Raw genomic sequence first — 26,304 nt, forward strand, 5'->3', positions numbered from 1 at the left:
ATGACTTAAACAATACTTGAATTTGAACTCAAACAATTTTAAACTTTTGAATAGTCTATAAGAAAAGTGACCTGGTCTCTCTAACAAATCTATAGCTTTAAAATGACCATTAAATGGACCATTTTGGGGTTGAAAAATAGATAGCTTAAATCACTAAAATAGATTAAAATGAGAGAGTGGATATTAGAAAATAAAAGTCACCTGAGAGAATACCAAACAAATACAATGACTGGATCTTGGTCGCACAATGTTAAAACAACCAACAGTAAAGACACCACTTTGAGACAATGAAATCAACAATTTCATTAAATAAAAATGGTCTAGGGGCCGGCACATTCTGCATCAGTGGCCTGGGGTTTGCGGGTTCCGATCCTGGGTGAGGACATGGCACCGCCTGGCAAGCCATGCTGTGGTAGGCGTCCAACACATAAAGTAGAGGAAGACGGGCATGGATGTTAGCTCAGGACCAGTCTTCCTCAGCAAAAAGAGGAGGATTGGCAGCAGTTGTCTCAGGGCTAATCTTCCTCAAAAAAAAAAAAAAAGAAGAAGAAGAAAAAATGGTCTAAACACAAGTAAAAGGCAAAGATTGTCAGATTGGATAGAAAACGAGACCCAATATGCTTACTGTCTACAAAAAATCAGTTGAAATGGAAAGAGATAGATATGCCAAAGTAAAGGAATACACAACCATATACTATGTAAACACTGATCAAAAGTGAGGTGGAGTAAATATGCTGATAAGCTGACTTCAGAAAAATAAATATTACCAGGAATAAACAGAACTATAACATAATGAAAAAGGAGTTAATTCACCAAGAACACATAACAATATTAAATGTGTGTTCCTCTAACAAGAGAAATTCAAAATTCATGCAGCAGAAAATAATAGAAATAAAATCAAAGTAAACCCACAATTTTAATTGATGAATTCAACTCATTTCTCCCATTAGTCAATATAAATGTAGACAGATAATCAGTAAGGAGATAGATGACACTGAATAGCACTATTAACCAACCTGACCTTAATGACAAAAACAACAGAATATACATTTTCTCCAAGTGCATATACAATATTCGCCATTCACCAAAATAAACCATATTGGGACTAAGAAATGATGAATTCTTAAGAATTTTGATCATACATACCATATTCCTTAGCAAAAAAGAAAATAAATTCAAAATCAATAATGAAAAAAATCCATAAAATCTCCCAAATATTTGGAAATTAAGTGACCAGTAGAACATACATTTTTTTCAAGTGAACATGGAATATTCACCAAGATAAACTATGTTCTGGGCCATAAAAAATACAATAACAAATGCAAAACGATTCAAATCATACATAATATACTCTTAGATATTAACGAAATTAAACTAGAAATCAATAACAGTAAATATTTAGGAAAAATCATCAAATATTTGGAAATTAAACACAAACTTATAAATAACCCAGGACCAAAGAAAAAATCAAAACTGAAATTCAAAAATATTTTAGATTAATTAACTATTTTTTTTAAAAAAGCCTTTAAAAATTCATGGGTTACAGCTAAAACAGTCTTTATATATAAAGGACCATTACACAGTCCTTAGATGTAAATTAATATTAAATGTATAATTAGAAAAGAAGAAACATCTCACATCAATTATCTAAGTACCTACCTAAAAAACAAAAGAAAAAAGAACAAATTAAATCCAAGCAAGCAACAGGAAAGAAATAATAAAGAGCACAGATCAATGAAATTAAAAACAGAAAAAGGACAGAGAAAAACAAATGATATGAAGAAACAATTTGTTAAAAAAATCAATAAAATTGATAAACTTCTAGCCAGACTAATCCAGAAATAAAAAGAGAAAACACACAAGTTACAAATATCAGAATGAAAAAGAGAAAACACACAAGTTATAAACATCAGAATGAAAAAGAGAACATAATAGAAACCTACAGATATTAAAAGGATAATAAGGAAATACGACAGACAGCTCTATGCTCATAAATGTGACAACTTAAAGAGAAGATTCTTTGTAGCAGACAAGCTGCAAAAGCCCACTCAAAAAGAAAGAGATAACATGAATATCCCTTTTGCTATGAAATAACTTGAATTTATAGAAAAAAATCCTTTCAACAAAGTAAAATGCAAAGGTAGATAACTTCATTCAGGAATTCTACTAATACTTAAGGAAGAAATAATATCAATTCTATAGAAATTCTTCCAAAATACAGAAGAGTATGAAAAACTTCCCAAATCCGTTTACGAGGACAGAGTTACCTTGACACCAAAACTAAATAAACAGCTTAAAAGTGCAGATTCTTTCATGAATATAGGTGCAAAAATATTCTACAAAATTCTAGCAAATCAAAATTATACATGATGATCAAGTGAGATTTATCCTGGGAATGCAAGGCTGATTCAATATGTGAAAATCAATGTATGTAATTCAACATATCAACAGACTAAGAAATTAAAATCATATGATCATCTCAATAGATGCAAAAAATACTGAGACAAAATTCAACTTCTAGTTAAGATAAAAACACTTGGCGGATTAAGCATAGAAGATAACCCCCTAATATGATACCAGGCATCTCCTAAACCCTATAGCTAACATCATAGTTAATGACGACAACCCAAATGCTTTCAGCCTAAGATCATGACCAAGGAAAAGATGGCCTCCCTCACCACTCATGTTCAACACCAGATGTAGGTCTTAACTGAAGCAATAAGGCAAGAAAAAGAAATAAAATGTATTGTATTGGAAAGAATGGAATCAAAATGTCCTTATTCACAGACAAAATAGTCACATACCTAGAAAATCTCAAAGAATACAAAAACAGCTGCTAGAACTAATAAGTGAGTTTGGTAATGTCATAGGATACATCGTCAAAAATTAATCATATATCTATACACTAACAAAGAACAACTTGAAATTTTAATTTTTAAATGTACCATTTAAATTAATAACAAAAATTGTGAATCCTTTATAAATATGTGCTATAGTGTGATGCAACTACAAAATACTAATGAAACAAAAATGAAATACATGGAGACATATACTGTAGTCATGAATTGGGAGACATTATTATTAAAAATTCATATCTCCTATATAAGCTATAGTTTCAATGCAATTCTAAACAAAATCCCACTATAATTTTTTTTGTCAAAATTCACAAGCTGATTCAAAAATGTATATGGGAAGGCAAAATAACTAGAATAGCCAAAATAATTTTGAAAAGAACAAGGTTGAAGGACTCACACTACTGCTTTCTGAACTTAATATATAGTATTATAAAAAGGTTACACATGTAGATCAATGAAATAGAATAGATAGTCTAGAAATAGACCCACACATTTGATGACTTATGACAAGTACTAGAGGTAATTCATTGTAGAAATTGTCATCTTTTCAATAAATGGTGCTGCAATAATTGGATATCTATTTGCAAAAAAGTGAACTTTGATCAATATCTCAAGCCATAAACAAAAGTTAACCCAAAATGGCTCATAGAGCTAAATGTTAAACCTAAAGATATAAAACTTCTAAAAAGGAACATCAGAGAAAATCTTTATGACCCTGAGTTAGGCAAAAATGTCTTACACATAACAAAAAAAAGCATGATCAATACAAGAAAAAAAACGGTAAATTGGATTCTATTAAGACTGAGAAATTCTGCTCTTCAGAGGGTATTTTAAAGAAAATGGAAAGACAAGCCACAGACTGGGAGAAAATATTTGCAAATCACATATCTGATAAAGGACTCGTTTTCAGAATATATAAAGTACACTCAACTTTCAGTAATAATAAACAACTCAGTATAAAATAGTCAAAAGAATTGAACAGAAATTTCACCAAGGAAGATATATAAATAGCAAAAAACAGCTCATGAAAATGATCAACATCATTAGCCATTCAGGAAATGCAAATTAAAATTACAACAAGATATCACTACTGGCTTAATAGAATGGCTAAAATAAAAACCTTGACAATACCAAGTTCTGAAAAAGGTGGAGAAAACCTAAAAACATCATTTATTGCTAGTAGGAAAACCATATGCTATACTTCGGAAAACAGTTTGAAAGTGTTTTATAATATCAAACATACACTTGCCATAAAACCCAGCTCTTCCACTCCCAGGTATTTATCCAAGTGTAATGAGAACTTATGTTCCCACAAAGATCTATTCATGAATATTTATAATAGTTTTGTTTATAAATTGAAATATCTGGAAAAAAATCAAGAGATGTCTTAACTGAAAAATGATACTTCTATAAAAGAGAATACTACTCAGCAATAAAAATGAACTATTGATGAACACAATGATATGCATGAATCTCACATGCTTATACTAAGAGAAAGAAGCCAGATTTAATATACTACATACTGGATGTGATCTTATATATAGAAAACCCTAAAGACTCCATCAAAAACTGTTATAACTAATTAAAAAACTAATGAATTCAACAAATAAACAAATTAGTATATGATTTATACTAATAGTGAACTATCCAAAAACAAAATTAAAAAATAATCTCATTTACAATAGTAGAAAAACAATAAGTTATTTAGGAATAAATTTAACCAAGGAGGTGAAAGATTTGTACACTGAAAATTATATAACACTGATGAAAGAATCAAAGATTCCAATAAATTAAAGATATCCTGTGTTCACATATTGAAAGAATATATATTGTTAAAATGTCCATACTATCCAAACCAATCTACAGATTCAGTGCAATCCCTATCAAAATCCCAGTGTCATTTTTCACAGAAATGGTAAAAAAAAGTCATAAAATTTATGGACAATAAATCCAAAATAGCCAAAGCAATCTTGAGAAAGAAGAACAAAGCTGGAGACATCAGACCTTCTAATTTAAAAATATAATACAAAACTATAGTAACCAAAACAGTATGGTACCAGCATAAAAAGAGATACATAGCCCAATGGAACAGAACAGAAAGCTCGGAAATAAACTCATGCATATACAGTCAACTGATCATTGAAAAGGGGACAAAGAACGCACTAGGGGGAAAGGAAAATCTCTTCATTCTGTTGGGAAAACTAGATATCCATATGCAAAAGAGTAAAATTGAACACTTACTGTGGTTTGAATGTTTGTGTCCCCCAACATTCATATGTTGTAATCCTAATGTCCACTGATGGAATTAGGAGGAGAAGCCTTTGGGAGATGATTAGATCATGAGGGCAGAGTCTTCATAATTGAAATTAACGCCCTTGAAACAGAGAAATGTTGGCAAGGATATAGAAATGTTGGAACTGTTGTACACTGTTGGTGGTAACATAAATTGGTGTAACCACTACGGAAAACAGTGCCTAAAATAATTAGAAATAGAACTACCACGTGATCCAGCAATCCCATTTCTGGCTATATATCCAAAGGAAATGATATCAGTATCTCAAAGAGATATCTGCACTCCCACGTTCACTGAAACATTGTTCACAATATCCAAGATATGAAAACAACCTAAGTGTTCATTAGATTTATATGTGCCCCATTTCTTTGCCCAAGAAATGGGACACCTATAAACAATGAAATATTATGCAGCCATAAAAATGAAAGAAATTCTGCCTTTGGGGACATGGATTAACCTAGAGGACCTTAAGGGAAATAAGTTAGATACAGAAAGAAAAATATGTATGATCTCACTTATATGTGAAATCTAAAAAAGTCATACTCATAGAAGCAGGGAATAAAATGTTGATTACTAGAGACTTGGTGTGGGGGAGTGGGAGATATTTCTCAAAAGGGTACAAAGTTCCAGTTATAAGATAAATAATTCCTGGGAGTCTAATATACAGCATGGGGACTATAGTTAATAACACCATATTGTATCCTTGAAATTTGCTAGGAGAGTAGATTTTAAGTGGTCTTATCAAAAGAAATGGTAATAAGATGAGATAATGGATATGTTAATTAGCTTGATTGTGGTAATCATTTCACTGTGTGTGTGTGTGTATATATATATATCTCTCTCAAATCATCACATTTGTATATCTTAAATATATACAATTTTAACTTGTCAATTATATCTCAATAAATGTGGGAGACAAAAAGACTATATATTGTATGATTCAATTTATATAACACTTTGGAAAAGACAAAACTATTAGGAGAGGAATGGATCAGTTTTTGCCAGGATTTGGAGAGGAAGGGAGAAGATGACTACTAAGATACATGAGGAAGTATTCTTGGTGATGAAACATTCTGTATAGTGATTGTGATGGTGCTTACACAAACTGTCCGTATTTGTCAAAACTTGCAGAAGTTAGACTACAAGAGGATAAATGATGCAATGTGAAGATTACATCTTACTGAAAAATTTAAAAAAACAGATTTCCTACATTGAAATAGATATTCAGAAAATATAATAGAAGGTAAGGTCCTAATTATAACAGCACAATAAGAAACAAACTCAAAAATACTAAATTTGCAAAGAACCATAGTAGATCCATATGAACATAAAAGGAAACTTGCTAAGTGAAAAGATTCACTCAGTTTGTGGATAAGAATTCTCAATTCTTTAAAGATATAAACTCTTTCTAAATCAAATCTTATTGAAAATACTAACTAAACTTAGTTTACACTAGACTAACATATTGAAATTCAATTTTAAAACATTAATATGCAAGAATAGACACAGTTCTGATAAGGAATAGTAATGAAAGAATGCTAAGCTTCTCAGATGTCAAAGTGTACTATAAATCAAATTCAATTGCATCCTGTGTTAAATAGCACAGGATTAAAGAGAGCAATGGAAGATAACAGAGCCCTGAATTCGAACCAAACATGTGCCCTATTTTAGAATACAAAGTTGGGAAATCAAAGCAGTGGGGAAAATTAATTATGCATCTATGAAAATAGCCATCTAGAAAAACAATTAAAATTTAATCTTAATTAACTCCTTACATCAAAATAAAGTGAAGATAGATCAAAAATTTAAACATAAAATATGAAACTACAAAAATGAAGAAAATTAAATATTGAAAAAATTGAAGAATATTTTGATAATACTGAAATAAAGTCTTTCTAAAAGACAGAAAGGCCAAAGAATATATTGAAAGATTTGATTATGTAAATATAAATCTATTTCTATATGGCCAAAAATATTCTTCACAGTATAAAAACATGGAAAATAAATCATGAGCTGGAAAAATAATAATTACACACACAATGGTAAAAAGGTTAATTTTCTTAGTATATAATTCAATCATAAAAATCGGTATGGAAAAGATCAGCAATCAAGTAAAACAGGTAAAATTCATTAATAGGCAATTCACAAAAAAGAAATACAAATCATTTCAAACGTGAATAGATGCTCAAATTCACCTGTATTTATTAACTACAAATTAAGCCATATAATTGAAACATAATTTCTTTAATCAGATTGTCAAATACCATAAATGTTTATCAAGCACTGATTGTTGAGAATGTGGTCAAACAGCATTTTACAGACTGAGGGCAGTAGTATAGTTTAGTACAAGCTCATGGATGGCATTTTGGCAATAACTGCGAACATCAACAATTTAAATACACATACCAATTGACTCAGCAATTCCATTTCTATGAACTCATACTTACACAATTTCATAAAGACTTCAATGCAGAATAATTTGTCATAGAAAAAGATTGGGGGAAACATGAAGAGGACTGGATAAATTAATTTTAGTGTATCTCGATAAAGGAGCATTAAGCAATATGAGGAAACTGAGAATGATTTCAATCTATATAGACTGATGTGGAAAGATCTTCAGGAGGCTGAGTAGTAAAATGCAAAATTTATATGCAGATATAAACACAAAGACATATATGAAATGTGCTTATATTTGCAAAGATTATTAATTGCAGAATCTTACAGACTGTAGTGATTACATCTGGAAGAACTCGGAGACTTTGGTGAAGGATGAGTAGGAGGTTTATTCTACACTATTACCTCTTAGTAAGGATTCTATTTTTAATATTTATCATCTATTATACGTGCAAACTTTTATTTAAAAAGGTAAAATATTACACTAAAGAGCTCATATGTAACACAAATGAAATTGAATAAAAAAAACTCTATAAATCATTGAATATCCTAACTAGTACAATGAAAATAATGAAGATAAAAGACAAGAATATGACTAAAAATAGGGCTAAGAATGAAAAATAAAGTAATAAAAATATACATAAATTAATTAAAAATTAGTGCAACACTATAAAAATTTCATTGATTAATTCATTACATATTACTTGTTGGCTCCCTACTGTCCATGCATTTCACCTTTCTAGGTAAAATAATAAATAAGATATTATAGAACTTACATCCAGTAGAGAAATTGCTATTAATAGCACAAACACAGTTTATCCTTAACTTATAATTATCATAAATCCTTTGAAGAAACAGAAAGTTTGCATCAGATTTATGAAGACTTTTACACTCAAAAGAGATGGGTTTAATGCCAAATTACTTTCTTTATGATGGATGATGAACTTACTTACTAGTTGACATAATTATTTTTTTCCAGAGCTTCTTCATAGCATTGGTCATTTCTGAATTTCTCAGAGTGTAGATTAATGGGTTCAGCATGGGGGTTATTACTGTATAAAACACGCTCAATGATTTGTCAAAGGGGAAGGTCTCTGCAGGTCTTGCATACATGAAAATACAGGGAACAAAGAAGACAACCACAGTGATGTGGGAACCACAGGTCTGGAGGGCTTTCCGCCTCCCTTCCTGACTAAGATTCTTTAGAGAGCGCAAGATGACACCATAAGAGAAGAGTAGGAGCAGAAACACAACAGTGCAGATCAGTCCTCCATTGGCCACCACTAAGAGGCCAACGACACGGGTGTCAGTACAGACGAGTTTCAATAAAGGATACATATCACACATAAAGTGATCAATGATGTTGGGGCCACAGAATGGGAGCCCATAAATACTGCTAAGCTGAATTACTGAGTGTAGAAAGCCTCCAACCCAACACACTACCAGCAGCACAATACACACGCACTGCCTCATGATAACCAAATAATGCAAGGGCTTACAGATGGCCACATAGCGGTCATAGGCCATCACCAACAGAAGAAAGATCTCTGATCCACCTAAAAAGTGCTCTGTAAAGAGCTGGGCCATACAAGACTGGAAGGATATGGTATTTTCCCCAAAGAACAAGTCTGAAATCAATCTGGGGGAAATGGAAGAGGAATACAGGACATCGATAAATGAGAGACTTGCAAGGAAAAGGTACATCGGGGAGTCCAGGTTCTTACTGACTGTCACAGTCACAATAATGAGCATGTTGCCCACCATGGTCAAAATGTAAAAGAGTAAAAACAAAACAAAAAGAACTTTCTGCTCGTTTGGATTCTCTGTGAGGCCCAAGAGGATAAAGTAAGTCACATTGTTCCAAGTTTCCATTTAGTCTTTACAGGTGCCGACTTCAGATATTAGAAGCAGTTTACCTATAAAACAAGAGGGAAAACTTTTAAATGCATTATATGTTTAATCTTTTATTTATCCATTCAATTAAAAGAAAGTGTACAGAATATCTATTTGTGTCAGATGTGTCACATTTTGGTTACTAAGTCGAATAAAACATAGTCCCCTACCCTTGGTGATATGATGCATAATGAGAGATCAGTACAATCCAGGTCAATATAATAAGTGCCATTATAACAATATTCACACAATGCTAAGTGTCACAATGCAGGGATATATCAATCAAACTGGAATCAGAAACGGCTTCCGAGAGGAAGCAGTGCTTTAGCTGAGTTTTTTCAGGAAAAGGGAAAGAACAAAAGAAGATGATAAGGGAATCCTATGAAAAGGTGCACCATTTGTAAAGTCAGAAATGCGTAATACCTGACTCTCAAGGTAATTTGCATATTCAAAGTGAGTATAACAAATTGTGAATGGAAACTCATTGACCTGGAGTGTCTCAGACCTCTTGAGACCTCTTTCTTAAGGTCTGTAGATGGATAGATCACTTTTCTGTGACCAATAAATGCAGAAGCACTTCTATTTTGCGTCTCCATTCCTTCTCTCCGCTAATTTTCAAACATACATGCTACGTCTCAAATTTTGGACATCTCCAATTGTCTGTCAATTTGGTATTTATAAAGCTAAATTTTTAATTTTCCATGATACATATAGGTGTTCCTCATCTCATTAAATGGTACTACCTTCATGTTATTGTTCAGACAATAAATCTCACAGCATCCTTCACTCTTTTAGTGCTCTCAAATTATTATTCAGACCTTAACAAATCCTGTTGACTCTATTTTCCAGTGTATCACAAATTTGATCATTTCCCAACCCCCATTTCCTCCCTGGCCCACAGCAATAACCTCCTACCAAGACTCTCCAAATTAACTCTGTCCCCAATAATTTATTCTCCTGAAGCAGTTCAAATATTCCCTTTTAAATCTCACTCTGATTATATCACTCCACTGCTCAAAACTCTTGCAGTGGATTCCAATCACATACGCACAATTTAATGTATTCCATTTACTGTTTACAGTAACAAGAACTATAATCCCCATTTCCCAGTTGAAGATATTGAGGCTCAGAACATCTAATTAATTTCCCAAAGGTCACACATTTTTAAGTGATAAAACTAGGCTTGGAATCTGTTTATTTCAAAGTGATTTAATTTCTTACAGAATGAAGAAATTAACACAATTGTGAAACCCAGTTGCCACTATTTACTGTTAGTCTTACCTTATGGAGGCTTGTTCACAGTCTGAAGGAAGACTTTTTAACTCACTCACAGGAACCTGGAATTTTTCATTAATCCCGTATGACAACAGAGGACAAAAAGATGCATTATGACTTGAGGATATATTTGGTTTCATTCAGCTGTCTGTTCAACCATTTCCCATGGAAATTTTTCCTGAGTAACTTCTGTCCTATGAACTTCCAAATAGGAAAACACCATTCAATTGCTTAGCCCTTCTCATTCTATCATGTTGGTCTGGCCAGACTATCTGTCTTGAGATTTTGAGAGACATTCTTGTGCTTTTTTTTATGTCATGCTTTAAATATAACAATGCACCTCCTGAAAAATTTATACAAGTTCTTAAGAGGATATCTTCTGCTTCCCAACAGGGGCAAAGATCATTGGTCATTTTATTCCTTCTAACCACATTTATCATTGAGTCCTGGAATTGGAATATATCCAAGACTAATTCTACCTTAATTAAATTCACTGGGATTTGCCACAACATTTAAAAGTACATCTATATGTAAACATACGACCAGGACAAATCACATAATTAGGATCAGAAAGATGTAACATGGAGAAAAAAATAGCTTTAGAACAATTATGATACTATTGCCAGTCAAGAATAAATTATCAGCTGAGTCATTTTGCTCCAGTGAAGATTAATTTATCAAGTGTCCCCATTTGTCCTAGCAAGTGTTTCCTTCCTTTTGTTTAATACTCAATTTATTCTGTCTTGAAGCGTGGCTAGAAACATTAAAAATTTTATCACCAATTTAGATAAAATAACTATCCAACTTTTGGTTATTTAAAAAAAATTAGAGCACGTATTTTATATCAGGAACTCTGCTATGAAAGAGGGCACAGCAACTAATAAAACATGGGGAAAAAATCATATAAAAGACCATGCCTGCATCAACCTTATACTCTTATAGAGAGACAGATGATAAATAAGAGGACTTTTTAATAAAATAATTATAATCTTAATCAGTGCTAATGGCAACAAACAAGGTACTGAGACAGAAAAGAAGGAGAATTCTATCACAGATAATGGCATCAGAGAAGGTCTTTCCTAAATGTTATGTTTAAACTGAGACCCAAAGGAGAGGAAGTTGCTTCCATTGGAAGCACTGTTACATGTAGTTTCAGTGTTGAAAAGAGTGTAGCCGGGGCGGCCCAGTGGCGCAGTGGTTAAGTTCGCATGTTCCGCTTCTCCGCAGCCCGGGGTTCGCCAGTTCGGATCGCGGGTGCAGACATGGCACCGCTTTGCAAAAGCCATGATGTGGTAGGCGTCCCACGTATAAAGTAGAGGAAGATGGGCACGGATGTTAGCTAAGGGCCAGTCTTCCTCAGCAAAAGGAGGATTGGCAGTAGTTAGCTCAGCGCTAATCTTCCTCAAAAAAAAAAAAAAAGGAACGTAGCAAGTTCAAGACACTGAAAGGTCAGTATACATAGAGGTAATAGGGAAGACAGAGGAGAAAACAAACTGGAATTGAAGACATGAATAGGAACCATACTCTTCAGGGCAGTACGGAGCTTAGTAAGGAATCTGGATTTTATTTTTTCAAGTCTTTTAAAGTGGGAGTAAATAACTTAGATATTTTTTTAATTAGGGAAATTTTCCATCTGAAATATTTCAAAATTAAGATCGAAGAGCTATTTTAAAATTGCTACTAAATCACATGCTTTACTATACAGGAAAGGTTAAGAAATATCACTTATTTGTGTTTCTGCTTGAGCACTAAGCACAATGCTTACAGAGTAGGTGTTCAATAAAATTTAAGTGAATATATCAACAGCTCTCTATAGTATCAATAATGTTTCTACTCACTAACTTACTTGTGGTCCTTTATGACTCCCTTATTTCTTATGTGTATTGCAAACAGAAACAGGGACAACTATCTAACAGATAAAATAAAATACTTTACACAAGCCTCCATCAGCAACCGTACTCAAAACCAAGGTGTGTGGCTGCCCAAAAACTTTGAATGCACCCAGACATTTTGTTAGTGTCCCGGAGGATGTAGTGTCCACACTCCCAACATAAAATCCAAAGGACTACATTTTCCAGATCTCCTTGACAATTGAGTGCAGACATGTGACTTTAGTTCTGCCAACCAGGATCATCTGTGCAAGTCTTTAAAGTAGAAATTAGTTATCTGAGGCTGGCTTCTGGTATGAAGTCAACAGAGTCAGAGTGGTTCTAGGTCAGAGCAGTGATGGCACCTTTGCAGTTAGCCAGTGCCAGCATGGTTATGGTGTCAGCAGACACAGCATGTCCTTTAGCTTGACAGTCCTGTCAGGGGTGCTTATGCAAATTGTTTCTTGTCACTCAGACTAGAATCTGTGACTCTAGCTCTTCCAAAAGTTCTTTATGCTATAATTTCATGTAGTAAGTGCCTTCTAATTAATCTCTCTAGATATGATTCTATCTCTTCAAGGGAGAACTCTGACATACACCAGACTAATCTGAAATTCTCCATTTCAATTTACCAGCAAGGTAGAAGATCATCAACTTCAGAAGCATTGCAGTTAAGAAGGTTTCTTTTTACAAATGCATTTATTCTCAAGAGTATTACATGGATATGATGGTAATTTATTGAGTAAATATTTATTAAGCATTTATTCTGTGTCAATCTCTGTTCTAGATACTTAGATATGTAGTAGTGAACAAAACAAATAATGCTTCTATTTTTATGGAGTTTATATATTAGTTGGAAGAGAGGAACAAAAAACAGATGAATCAGATTGTGAAAAATGCTGAGAAGAAAATTAACAGGGTTGTTTGATAGACAGTAACTGAAGGAGAAAGAGGATGGCTTTACATGGATGATTAAGAAAGACCTCTCTTAGAAGGTGGCAGTTGGAGTGAAAACTGAGTAATAACAAAGAGCCACTCGTGCAGACCTCTGAAAGGCAAGCATTTTAGGGATAAAGAACTAGTGCTGAGACCTTAGGGCAAAAATGAAGCCATTGGGACTGAAACATAGGCAACATGGTAAACTGTAGTACTGGATAAATCTACAGAGATTTGTATTTGAGTGGTGAGCAACCGTGCCTAGCCCTGGATGCTATGAAAAGCCTATTATATTTTAGTGTAAATTTGGCCAGGTAATTTTCATTCTACCAATCAGCATAGTTCAGCATCTTAAGGTAATATTTGCTTGAATATGTATGATATAGATAGATGAGATAGGTAGATAGATAGAGAGATAGATGCAGATAGATGATAGATAGATAAATATAAGTATATAAGGTTTCATTTAGCTTCATCCTGACTTTAATTAGAGCTGAATTAATTATAGGTTAGGGTTGTTTGGTGATCTCAGAAGAGAAAAGAGTAATTAATCATACTCATCAAGGTCATATCTTTTATAATGTTTTCTATGTGTCAGGCACTGTTATAAGCACTTAACAAATATTAACTCATCTATCTGGCCCAATGGCTCTATGAGATAATCACTATCATTACTGTTTTTACAGATGTAGAATATGTGGCGTAGAATTTTAAAACTTTTCCCAGGTTGCATTGAAACCCAGGAAATCTGACTGTAGTGCCTTCTCTTAACCTCTATCACATACTATCTTCTCTAGACAAGTATCTCCCTTTATTTTCTCAGTTCATATTCTGGTTGCCTGCTCTGTTGGCCTCAGATTCATAACAAAATAATACCTTGACTCCTCAAAAAGGACTTGTCAGGAGAAAATTAGACGCACAAATGACTCAGCCCCAAGAAAGTGGAGGCAATGTAGATTAGAAATGTAGATTAGAAAACCAGGAGACAGAGGTTCAGTAATGGCCGAGGAGGTTGGAAACCATTCCAGTACCCAAGAGCTTCTAAAATGGCAGTCAGCTTTCAGAATATTCTTCACAACAGGAAAAAATGCAGAGTATCATTTCTTCTAAAGCTCACAGAAAGCTTAGATTAATGAATATTTCTATTATACTCTCAGACTCCAGTAATAAAGAATGTTCATAATAACTAACATCTATTAAGTATTCAGTGGTACTAAGAGCTTTCCAAGAATTCTTTATTTGATCCTGATAATGTCTCTATCAGTATTCTTTAATTGAATCCTCAAGATGTTGTGTTTTGCAGAAATTCAAACTCTAAGTGGAAAAATTAAGTTTTATCTTAGGACTGTCTAATTCAAACAATATGCTCTAATATTTCTAATCATATCATATCATGATTAGAACAGTCATAGTCATATATCATTCTAATATACTAAATCTTATCACCCATGTCTCCAAAATTTGCTTACAAAAATAATACAGAAAATCTCTTTCACACAGTAGAATCGTGAAGAAAAAAAGGCTCTCACTCTGAATAAGCAGCTAAGATAACAATAACAATGACTTTTAGTCCAAATAATGTAGAGTAAATGTTAGACCTTCCATTTGGGGGCAGAAAGAGAAAGAATGAATCAGCCCAGATATGGCAGAAGTAGAAATTACAAAAAAAGAATATGGAGAGGGGCCAGTCCCATGGCTGAGTGGTTAAAGTTCCATGCACTCTGCTTCAGCCACTCGGGTTCACAGCTTTGGATCCCAGGTGAAGACCTACTCCACTCATCAGCCATGCTGTGGAGGCATGCCACATACTAAGTAGAGGAAGATCGACACTGATGTTAACTCAAGGCTAATCTTCCTCAAGGAAAGAAAAGAGGAGGATTGGCAACAGACAGTATCTCAGGGCAAATCTTCCTCACAAAAAAAAAGAATAAGGAGAATAGAGACCTAAAACATTCCTATATATTCAGATTTTCTTTTTTAAAGATTGGCACCTGAGCTAACATCTGTGGCCAATCTTTTTCTTTTCCTCTTATTTTCTTTCTACCCAATGCCGCCCAATACATAGTTGTATATTCTAGTTGTAGGTCCTTCTAGTAGAAGCAGCTCAAGTGTCCACTGACAGATAAATGTATAGGCAAAATGAGGTATATGCATACAATGGAATGCTATTTAGCTTAGAAAAGGAAGGAAATTTTGACATATGCTAAAAAATAGATTAATATACAGTATATCATCCTAAGTGAAATAAGACAGTCACAAAAGGGCAAAGATTATATAATTTCATTTACATGAGGTACTAACGTTGTTAAATTCATTAACAGGAAGTAGAATGTTGGTTGCCTGGGGCTCAGAGACGGGGAATTATTGTTTAATGGGTGTGGTTTCAGTTTTAGGAAGATGAAAAAGTTTTGGAAATATATGGTGGGGATGTTTGCATAACAATGTGAATTAACTTAAGGCCAGTGAACTGAACACTTAAAAATGGTTAAAATTGGGAGGGCTGGCCTCATGGCACAGCAATTAAGTTTGCACATTCTGCTTCGGTGGCCCAGGGTTCGCCAGTTCGGATCCTGGGTGTAGACATGCAACACTTGGCAAGCCATGCTGTGGTAAGTGTCCCACATATAAAGTAGAGGAAGATGGGCACAGATGTCAGCTCTGGGCTAATCTTCCTCAGCAAAATAAGAGGATTGGCAGCAGATGTTAGCTCAGGGCTAATCTTCCTCAAAAAAAAAACACATTTATTTAAAAAATGGTTAAAATTGCAAATTTTGTTATATATACTGGAACATAATTTAAAAAATAAATTTAAGAACTAAGGTGACTGCATTAATAGGCTCATTATGTGAACATAAACTACAGCAAAATAGCTCAAAGTGTATGCAAAGATCATTGACTTCAGACGCACCTGAGTAATTTATTTAAAAGGTAGGTATGTCAATCCAACAACAAATTTACTAAATTTAACACTGTCATGATAATCTGAATTTTATAGAAACTCTAATTTTGATGCTACCTTAAAATTTTACAACCATTGGGAAATACATAAATCTAAATAGAATATTTTTATAATGATATATAATTTTACTCTTGGACTTTTCCTTGATGTGCTTATAGGATGACATCAACATACTTTTAACTAATAGTGTTCATTTGGCTCTGAACCATAGAAATTATCTTCTTTTCTCTTCTCCATTTAAAGGATAAGTTCATTTTATATTGTTATGATTATTTCTCAAAGTCACTTTTTCACTCCAGAACTTTCTCATAGCATTTTTCACCTCTAAATTTCTGAGTGTGTAGGTTTAAGAAGTTTAACAAGGGAGTTGTCATAGTATAAAACACAGCCACCGCTTTATCAATGGAGAAGGTGGCGATTGGGTGCAAACATATAAATATGCAGGGCACAAAGACTAAGATGACAACAGTCATGTGATAGACAGGTGGAGAGAGCATTGCATCTCCCCTGCATGTTATACATCCTTAGAAAGTACAAGATGACCACATAGAAGACCATCAAGAGGAAAAATTTAACCGAGAGATGAACTCACTCTTGACAGCAACAAAGACATGAAGGGTATGAGTGCCCATGAAGACGAATTTCAACAGAAGGTTCAAGTTACACATGAAAGGTCCATGACATTGGAGCCAGAGACAGGCAGCCAGACTGTGAGGAGGATCTGAATGGTTGCAAGGACAAAGCCTCTGGCTCAAACCACTTGAAAGAGGAAGCCACATCCTTGTCACTCTTGGTGATTTCATTGTACAGGGGTTTACAGATGGCCACATAGTGGTCACTGGCATCCATCATGGGCAGAACAATCTCAGCAGCACCAAAAGATGCTCAGCAAAGACTTGAGTCATGCACTTCCTGGAAGAGATGATTTTCTTTACAGCCTAAGTGTCAGCTGACATTTTAGGGTCATGAGTGAAGAAGAGCAGCTATCTCTAAGGGAAAAGTAACACAGGCAGGAAATGGAAGCACTACCCAAGGGTATAGAAGATGACCTGATGAATGAAAAGATATATTCTCTTCAATATTCTAAAGATATAAACTTTTCCTAAATTAATCTTCTTAAATTGAATCTTCTTGAAAATAATAACTGAACTTTTTCTAACTAAACTATTTTAAACATTTCAATTTAATTGTAAACTTACTTTAATTTTCAACTTATATTATTTTCTTATTTAAATTTATTATTTTATTTTAAACTTAATTTTGCAACATACACATGCAAGACTAGACAAGCTTCTGAAAAAAAAATAGTAATGAGGGACTGCTAGTCATCTCATATACCAAAATGCATTATATATCAAAGCAACTACATTGTGTGTCAATTGGTACCTGAACAAAGAGATCAACAAAATAGAATAGAGTCCTCAGTTGGATCCAAATATATATAGGAGTTTAGAAAACAGTAGTCAGGACTTCAAATCAATGACAAAGAGATAATTATGCAACTATGAAAAACAACTAAAATTTAGAAAAACAACTAAAGTGCAATCCCTATTTAACTCCTATATCAAATAAACTTCAGATGGATTAGAAGTTTTAAAATAAGATAAGGACCACAAAAATGCTTAAAAATTAAATGCCAAATATAGCTGAAGAATATTTTGGTAAGAGTAAAGTGGAGAAAGTCTTTCAGCAAGAAACAAAAAACTAAAAGTAAATAAATATCACATGTAAAGAAAAATAATTTGCATGCCAAAAGCATTCTACATAGTATAATAAAGTCAAAACCATAACAGAAGCCAGAAAAATAATAACTGCATGAACAATAGTAAAAGGTGTCATTTCCCGTACACAATTAACTCACAGAAATCAGTATGCAAAACATCTATTGAATAAAATACATATAAGATATTAATAGACAACTCACAGGAAAAGAAATACAAATCACAGTAAATGCAAAAAGATGCTCAAATTCAATTATATCAAAAGGATTTTAAATAAAGTATAAAAAATGAAATAAAATAACTTCAAGATGTATGCATAAATATTTATCAGGTGCTGTTGGTTGAGATTGTAGACAAAAGTATCCTCATAGATGGTGGGCAGGAGTGTGGCAGTTTGTATGTCCTCAAGGATGCTAGTTTGGCAGTAACTATGAATACCAACATTTCATATACATACAGTATCTGACCACTGATTCAAATATGTACGACAGTTTCACTTCTAGGAACTCATACTTGCACATATTCAAAAGCATATTTATTGTAAAATTATTTGTCATAGAAAAAGAGGAATAGCATGAAGAGGTATGCATATATGAATTTTAATATATGTTTATAAGGCAGTATAATACAGTTTGAGAAAAACTGTTAGAACTATATGGACTGGTATGGAAATCTTTTCAAGATGTTGCATAGCAAATGCAAGTATTAACATACACAGAAAAAACACAAATATATTTGAATGCATTTGCATTTGGAAAGATTATTACCTGAAGAATATTAAGAAAAAGATAAGTGACTGCCTCTGGGGAAGAGGACTGGAGACTAAACAGAGATAAATAAGAAATTTATCTTCACTTTATCCCGTTTTGTACAGTTTGCATTTTTACTACTTATTATATATTACACTTCAATTTTTCTTTAAAATCTAGACGTATTACATTAAAAATTTCATATATAACGCAACTAAAATTTCACAAAGAAGACAGAGTATATAGCATTAAGTATTTTAAATACTGTAATTATAAGAATGAACTTAAATGACGAGAATCTGAATAGAAATAATAGTCTCGGAAAAAAGCAAAAAAGAGAAATGTATAAATTGATTAAAAATTAAGGTAACTAAATAAAAATTTCCTCACTAATTCATTATATATTATTGACTCGTTGCTTTATAGGCATTACTGCTCTAGGTGAAGTGATAAACAGGACATTATAAGACCCTACATTCTAGCAGGGTGTAGGGGAAGAAGACAAATCCTCTATCCTCTGGGTCCTTCTGCCTGGGCTATAAATTAAATTGACATGACACAGAATAACAGGAGAAAATCAGGGTGGCCCAGCAGCGCAGCAGTTAAGTTCACACGTTCCGCTTCTTGGTGGCCCGGGGTTCACTGGTTTGGATCCGGGTGTGGACATGGCATCGCTTGGCAAAAGCCATGCTGTGGTAGGCATCCCACGTATAAAGTAGAGCAAGATGGGCATCGATGTTAGCTCAGGGCCAGTCTTCCTCAGCAAAAAAAGGATTGGCAGTAGTTAGCTCAGGGCTAATCTTCCTCCAAAAAAAAAAAAAATAGGAGAAAATCAAACAAAGCTTTGTAATGTGTGTAGTTGGGAGACACTCAGGAAAACTGAGTATCTCCCTAGAATGACCAAAGTTGTCACCTTAAATAGCATCTTTAGATAAGGACAAAAGAGAATGTTGGTGGTAGTGGTTTGGGACTTCAAAGGGGAGGAAGGCAATTCACATGGAAATGGAAAAGCAAATATTTGGTAAACAGAACTTTGATAAGAATGTGTTTAGCAAGGACTCTTTCAGTCTATCAATACCCAGAGTTATCTATGGTGATGGCCTATCCTGGGGACAGGCCTTTTATCTTAAATTCTTTTAGGCAGGTAGGGGAGGGCAAACTTTCTTTCAGAGTCTTTTGTTCTTAAAAATAATCCAGCCAAACAGACATATTTTGAGGTGACCAGTTCTGATCCCCAACAAGGGAGAGAAGCAGTAATTAATAGCACAATCACATAGTTCTTTGCTTAATTATAATTATCATAAATTCTTTGAAGAAAGTCAGTATCAGATTTAAGAAGACTTCTGCATTGCAAGGAAATGGACCCTAATGTGAAATGACTCTCTTCATGGTAGGTAATAAACTTGTTTACTACAAGATATGAAATTTCTTCTCCAGAGTTTCTTCACAGCATTCGTCATCTCCGAATTTCTCAGAGTGTAGATTAATGGGTTCAGCATGGGAGTTATGACTGTATAAAACAAGCTCAATGATTTGTCAATGGGGAAAGTCTGTGCAGGTCTTGCATTTATGAAAATACAAGGAACAAAGAAGAAAACAACCACAGTGATGTGGGAACCACAGGTCTAGAGAGCTTTCAGCCTCCCTTCCTGACTAAGGTTTTTTAGAGAGTGCAAGATGACACCATAAGAGAGGAGTAAGAGCAAAAGTGCAGATCAGTCCTCCATTGGCCACCACTAAAAGGCCAATGACATAGGTGTCCGTACAGATGAGCTTCAATAAGGGGTACATGTCACAGAAAAAATGATCAATGATGTTCGGTCCACAGAATGGGAGCCCATAAATAGTGTAAAGCTGAATTACTAGTGCAGAAAACCTCCAACCCAACACACTACTAGCAGCCAAATACACACCCACCTCCTCATGATGACCAAATAATGCAAGGGCTTACAGATGGCCACATCTGGTCATAGGCCATCACCAACAGAAGAAACACCCCTGATCCAGCAGAAAAATGCTCTGTAAAGAGCTGCATCATACAATATTGGAAGGACATGGTGTTTGTCCCAAAGAACAAGTCTGAAATCAACCAGGGGGTAATGGAAGAGGAATAAATGACATCCAAAATTGACAGGTTACCAAGAAAAAAGTACATTGGTGTGTCCAGCCTCTTACTGAAAGTTACAGTCTCAAGAATGAGCATGTTGCCCACCATGGTCAAAATATAGAAGAACAAGAAAATAATGGAAAGGACTTTCTGTTCCTTTGGATTCTGCGTGAGGCCCAAGAGGACAAAGTAAGTCACATTGTTGCTTGGTTCCATCTAATCTCTATTAGATGCTGACTTCAGATATTAGAAGCACTTTACCTACAAAGCAAGTGGGAAACCTTTTAAATGTACTATAAATTTAATATTTTATTTATTCATTCAATTAACAGTATCTATTTGTGGCAAATGAGTCATGGACACAGTGATTACCAAATTGAATAAGACATTGTTGCCTGTCCTCAATGATTTGATATGTATTGAATGACAAGTCAATTCTAGGCTACTGTCATAAGAACCATTATAAGAATATTCACACAATGCTAAGGGACACAGTGTAGGAATGTATCAACCAAATTGGAATAAGAGATGGCTTCGCAAAGGAAGCAATGTTCTAGCTGGGTTTTAAATGAAAAGTGAAAGAACAAGAGAAGATGGAAATGGAATTCCATGAAAGGTGCACCGTTCATAAAGTCAAAAAAGTGTAATACTTGAGACCCATTTAGGGTAATTTACATAGTCAAAGTGAGTAGATCAAATATGAATGGAAGGTCACTGTGCTAGGTTGTCTCTTGTCTCATTGAAACCATTTTTTTAGGGTCTTTAGATGAATATTTCAGTTTTCTGTGACCAGTAAACCCTGAGGCACTTCAGTTTTGTGTCTCCAGCAGCTATCTCTCCATTAATTTTCAAATGTGTGTATACAAAATCTCCACTGCTAGACGTCACTAATTGGATGTCAGTTTAGTATTTATAAAACTAAATTTTTAATTTTCTACAATAAGCATACATGTTCCTTATCTCATTAAATGGTATCACTTTCCATGCAATTTTTCAGACAATTAATGTGACAGTGTCCTTCACTCCCTTATTGCTTCCGTTTTACTTGTTGATACATTTAACAAGTTCTATTGACTCTACTTTCTAATATATCACAAATTTGATCATTTCCCAACCCCCATTTTCTTCCTGGCCCACTGCAATAACCTCCTGCACAGTATCTCCATTTTCATTCTGTCCTCCAACAGTTTCTTCTCCAGAAGCAGCTCAAATGATCCTTTTAAAATCTTATTGTGATTATATCAACTAATGCTCAAAACTCTTACAAGGGGTTCTAATCACACACTCACAATTTAATATATCATACTTAATACTTACTGTAACAAGAATTGTAATCCCCATTTCATAGCTGAAAAAATTGAGGTACAGAACATGTAATTAATTTTCCCAAGATCACACATTTCTAAGTAATAAAACTAGAATTGAACTTTAAGTTTGATTTATTTCAAAGTGATTTAATTTCTTACATAATGAAGAAAGTCACACAATTGTGAAGCCTGGTTCCCACTGTTTACTGTTAGTCTTACCTTATGATGGCTTGTTGACAATCTGAAGGAAGACTTTTTAACTTATTCATAGGGACCTGGAATTCTTCTTTCATCCACTATGACAAGAGAGGACAAAAAGCTGCATTATGACTTGAGGATAGATTTTGTTTCATTCGACTGTCTGTCTATTTTCTCCACTGAGTCGTCTGATTATACAGAAGATTATTTTCATTTGCACTGTAGATTATTTGATAGGATTTGTATGATGCACACAGATAAACAAAATTTTATCACGTTAGGATAATTTAATCAAAAGATAAGCAAATCCTAATTTTACATAAGAACAGCTACTAGCCATTTCCCAGGGAAAGTTTCCTGGGGTAACTTCTTTCCTACTAACTTCAAAATAGAAAAACACCATTCAATTGTTTAGTGCTTCTCATTCTATTGTGTTGGTACAGCCAGACCATTTGACTTGAGTTTTTAGAGATATTCTTGTGATTTTTTTATGACATACTTTAAGCCTAACAAAGGAACACCTGAAAAGTTCAGAGCAGTTCTGAAGAGGGTAGCATCTTCTTCTCAACTGGGGCAAAGATCATTGGACACTTTACCCTTTCTGATCACATTTATCATTGAGTCCTGGAATTGGCATATATCCAAGACTAATGCTTGCTTAATTAAATTCACTGGGATTTGCCATAAAATTTAAAAGAACATTTAGGTGTAAATATATACTAGCACAAATCACATAATTAGTGTCAGAAAGATGTAACATAGAGAAACCAAAAAGCTTCAGAACCATGATAAGACTATTGCAAGTCAAGAATAAAATATCAAGCCAGTCATTTTGTTCCAGTGAAGATTAATTTATCAAGTATTTCCTCTCTTGTCATAGCAAATTTCTCTTTCCTTTTATTTAATAGTCAATTTATTCTGTCTTGAAGTGTGATAACATATGTTAAAAAATGTCACCAATTTAGGTGTAATAACTAATTATTTATCCAATTATGGATTACTTTTAAAAATTAAGGCCACCTATTTTATTCCAGTGTCAACTTAAAAAGCAAATTCACCTGTGACAAATAGAAATGGCAAGCAAGAGGGTATATCAGAGTATATGAGAAAGCCATTTGGTGTAAACCTAATTCATCCTGACATTTTTTTTTCCAAAAGAGCCTGACCATGGCCATTGAGCATGCATTGTATATCTGCTTTAAACATTTACTATGGCAAGAACAAATGCCCTTAAGATAAAGGTGCAACTTCCCCCCATATTGGCATTTCCTTAAGGATAAGCATCTCTTCCTAGGCTAGGAACTGATTACTGTGCTCACCTTTGACCACCCAGCTCACCTGTGACCAGCCAGCTTGAGAAAACAGACTTGCCACCCTGCTGTGTTCACCAAGAGAGCAGACCTATCTGCTGTGTCCATCAATTGCTGTGCCAACAGAGCAATCTTGTGACTATTGTGTGAAGGACATTTTAATCATATGTGAAACATTCTCTCTGGGGGTGTATAACCACTCTGTATACCCCACTTCTTTGGTGCCCTTTCTTCCTTCGGGAAGAAAGGCCCCAGGCCATGGTCCTCACATTTTAGCTCAGAATAAACTCACTCAAGTTTTCATTTATAGATTGGTTATGGATTATTTTTGTCGGCACCTGCTATTTCACCCTCAAGATGAGTTTATTTGGCAACAGCCAAAGGAATTGCAATTTGGCATGTGCGTGCTATGGTGGACTGTAGGCAAATCTAGACAACAAAGGAGATGAGTTACGAGGAAAAGGGGAGGAACTGATCTAAAAGAAAGTACATGGGGGAAAGCAACAGTTCAGGGAAGAAATGGCTTCTCCTTGGCTGAGGCGCGGCATTTCCCATTGGCTTCGCTGTTTCCAGGTGGGGAGAGAAATCTTCCTTCAGCATTAATGTAGTTTTACTTCTTGTTGAAGATGCAAGCACAGGTTTCTTCCTCTTAGAGTGTAGGATAGGGTGTGAGAGCTCCCCCTCCAGGCTTCTGGACTCAAATTAAATTAAGGTTTCTTTTGTCAACTTCCATACCAGGAACTGTGCTATGAGTGGGACCCCAGCAATAAATAAAACTGAAATAAAATCTTTAAAAGGTCCTTCCTGCATGGGCCTTACGTTCTTTTGAGTCACACAATATATAAGGGATAGTTTAATAAAGTTATTATTGTTTTATTCAGAGCTTCTAAGACAGCAAACAGGGTGCTGTGACAGAAAATAAGAGGGAGAAGTCTACTATGGCTAAGTTCATCAGAGAAGGACTTTCTTAAGAAGTAATGTTTACCCTGAGATCCAAAAGATAGGAAATTGTTACCATTAGAAGCACTGCTACATGTAATAATATTAAGTAAAAATTATCTCATTAAGTAAAATTATCTCACTTCACAGATGACATGATCTATATGTAGAAAACTAAAAATTTCACAGGAATTTTTATTGCAGTACCATGTTGAAAAGTAAGGGTGAGACTGGGCATACTTGTCTTGTTCCCGATTTTAGTGGGAAAGTTTTAAAACTTAATCCATATATGATGGTAGTTGTGGATTTGACCTATACAACATTTATTATGTTGAGGTATGTTACTTCTACATCCAATTTCTTGGGAGCTTTTTATCATAAAATGATGCTGAATTTCTATACTATATAGGAATGTCTCAAAGAGGAAATTAAGAAAACAATTCCATTTCAAAACATCACCAAAAAGAATAAAATACTTAAGAACAAACTTAACCAAGGAGAGAAAAGGCTTGTATACTGAAAACTGCAAAATGTTGCTGAAAGATATTATAGAAGACACAAATAAATGGAAAGACATTCATGGACTGGAAGATTTAATGTTAGTAAGATGTCACACTACCTAAAGTCACCTACAGGTTCAATGTAATCCCTATTAAATCCCTAAGGGTGTTTTGCAGACATAGAAAAATCCATCCTAAAATTCACATGGAATGTCAAGGTACTCCAAATAGCCAAAATAATCTTGAAAAAGAAGAACAAAGTTGGATGTCTCATACTTTCTGATTCCAAAACTTACTAGAAAGATATGGTAATCAAACAGTGCGGTGTTGGCATAAAGACAGACATACAGACTAGTGCAATAAAGTACAGAGCCTCGAAAGAAACCTTTGCATATGTTTTCAAACGATTTTTGACAAGGGTACAAAGAGCATTCAATGGCAAAATGACAACCTTTCAACAAATGGTGTTGAGAGAACTGGATATCTAAAAGCCAAAGAATAAAATTGAACCCTGAACCTTATACAAAAATTAGCTCATAATAGTTCAAAGACCTAAAATACTAGCTAAAACTATAAAACTCTTAGAAGAAAATTTAGACTCAGCAACGATTTCTTGGGTATGAGACAAAAAGTACAGGCAAGAAGAGAAAAAATACATAAATTGTGCCTTAAAATTAAGAACTTTTGTGCATCAAATGCTCTGTCACAGAGTGAAAAGGCAACACACAGAATGGGAGAAAGATTAGCAAACAATCTATCTGATAAGGTGTTAATGTGCAAAATATATAAAGAACCTCCACATCTCAACAACGAGAAAAGAAATAAAAGAAATAACTGACCAAAGTTGAGAAAAGGATTTTAATAGACCTTTCTCCAAATAAAACATATAAATGTCCAGTAAGCATACGGAAAGATATAAACATCACTAATAATTATGGAAATGCAAATCAAAACCATAATAAAATACAGCTTCCCACCCCTTAGGATAACTACTATGAAA

General features: G+C 34.0%; 1 protein-coding gene and 1 pseudogene across 1 annotated transcript; both read right to left on the reverse strand.

Moving 5' to 3' along the window:
* Window positions 1-8,487: 8,487 nt before the first annotated feature.
* On the reverse strand, window positions 8,488-9,414 carry LOC139040930 (olfactory receptor 4A47-like). The gene has a single exon (XM_070488632.1). The coding sequence runs from the start codon at window positions 9,412-9,414 to the stop codon at window positions 8,488-8,490; it is 927 nt and encodes a 308-aa protein (XP_070344733.1).
* Window positions 9,415-20,328: 10,914 nt separating this feature from the next.
* LOC106821854 (olfactory receptor 4A47-like) lies at window positions 20,329-21,158 on the reverse strand (annotated as a pseudogene).
* Window positions 21,159-26,304: the final 5,146 nt, after the last annotated feature.

The sequence above is a fragment of the Equus asinus genome, chromosome 17 (assembly GCF_041296235.1).
Source record: "Equus asinus isolate D_3611 breed Donkey chromosome 17, EquAss-T2T_v2, whole genome shotgun sequence".
Taxonomy (NCBI): domain Eukaryota; kingdom Metazoa; phylum Chordata; class Mammalia; order Perissodactyla; family Equidae; genus Equus; species Equus asinus.

Excerpts from the sequence above, each read along its gene's own strand:
- LOC139040930 (XM_070488632.1), bottom strand. The coding sequence starts at position 9,414 with ATGGAAACTTGGAACAATGTGACTTACTTTATCCTCTTGGGCCTCACA.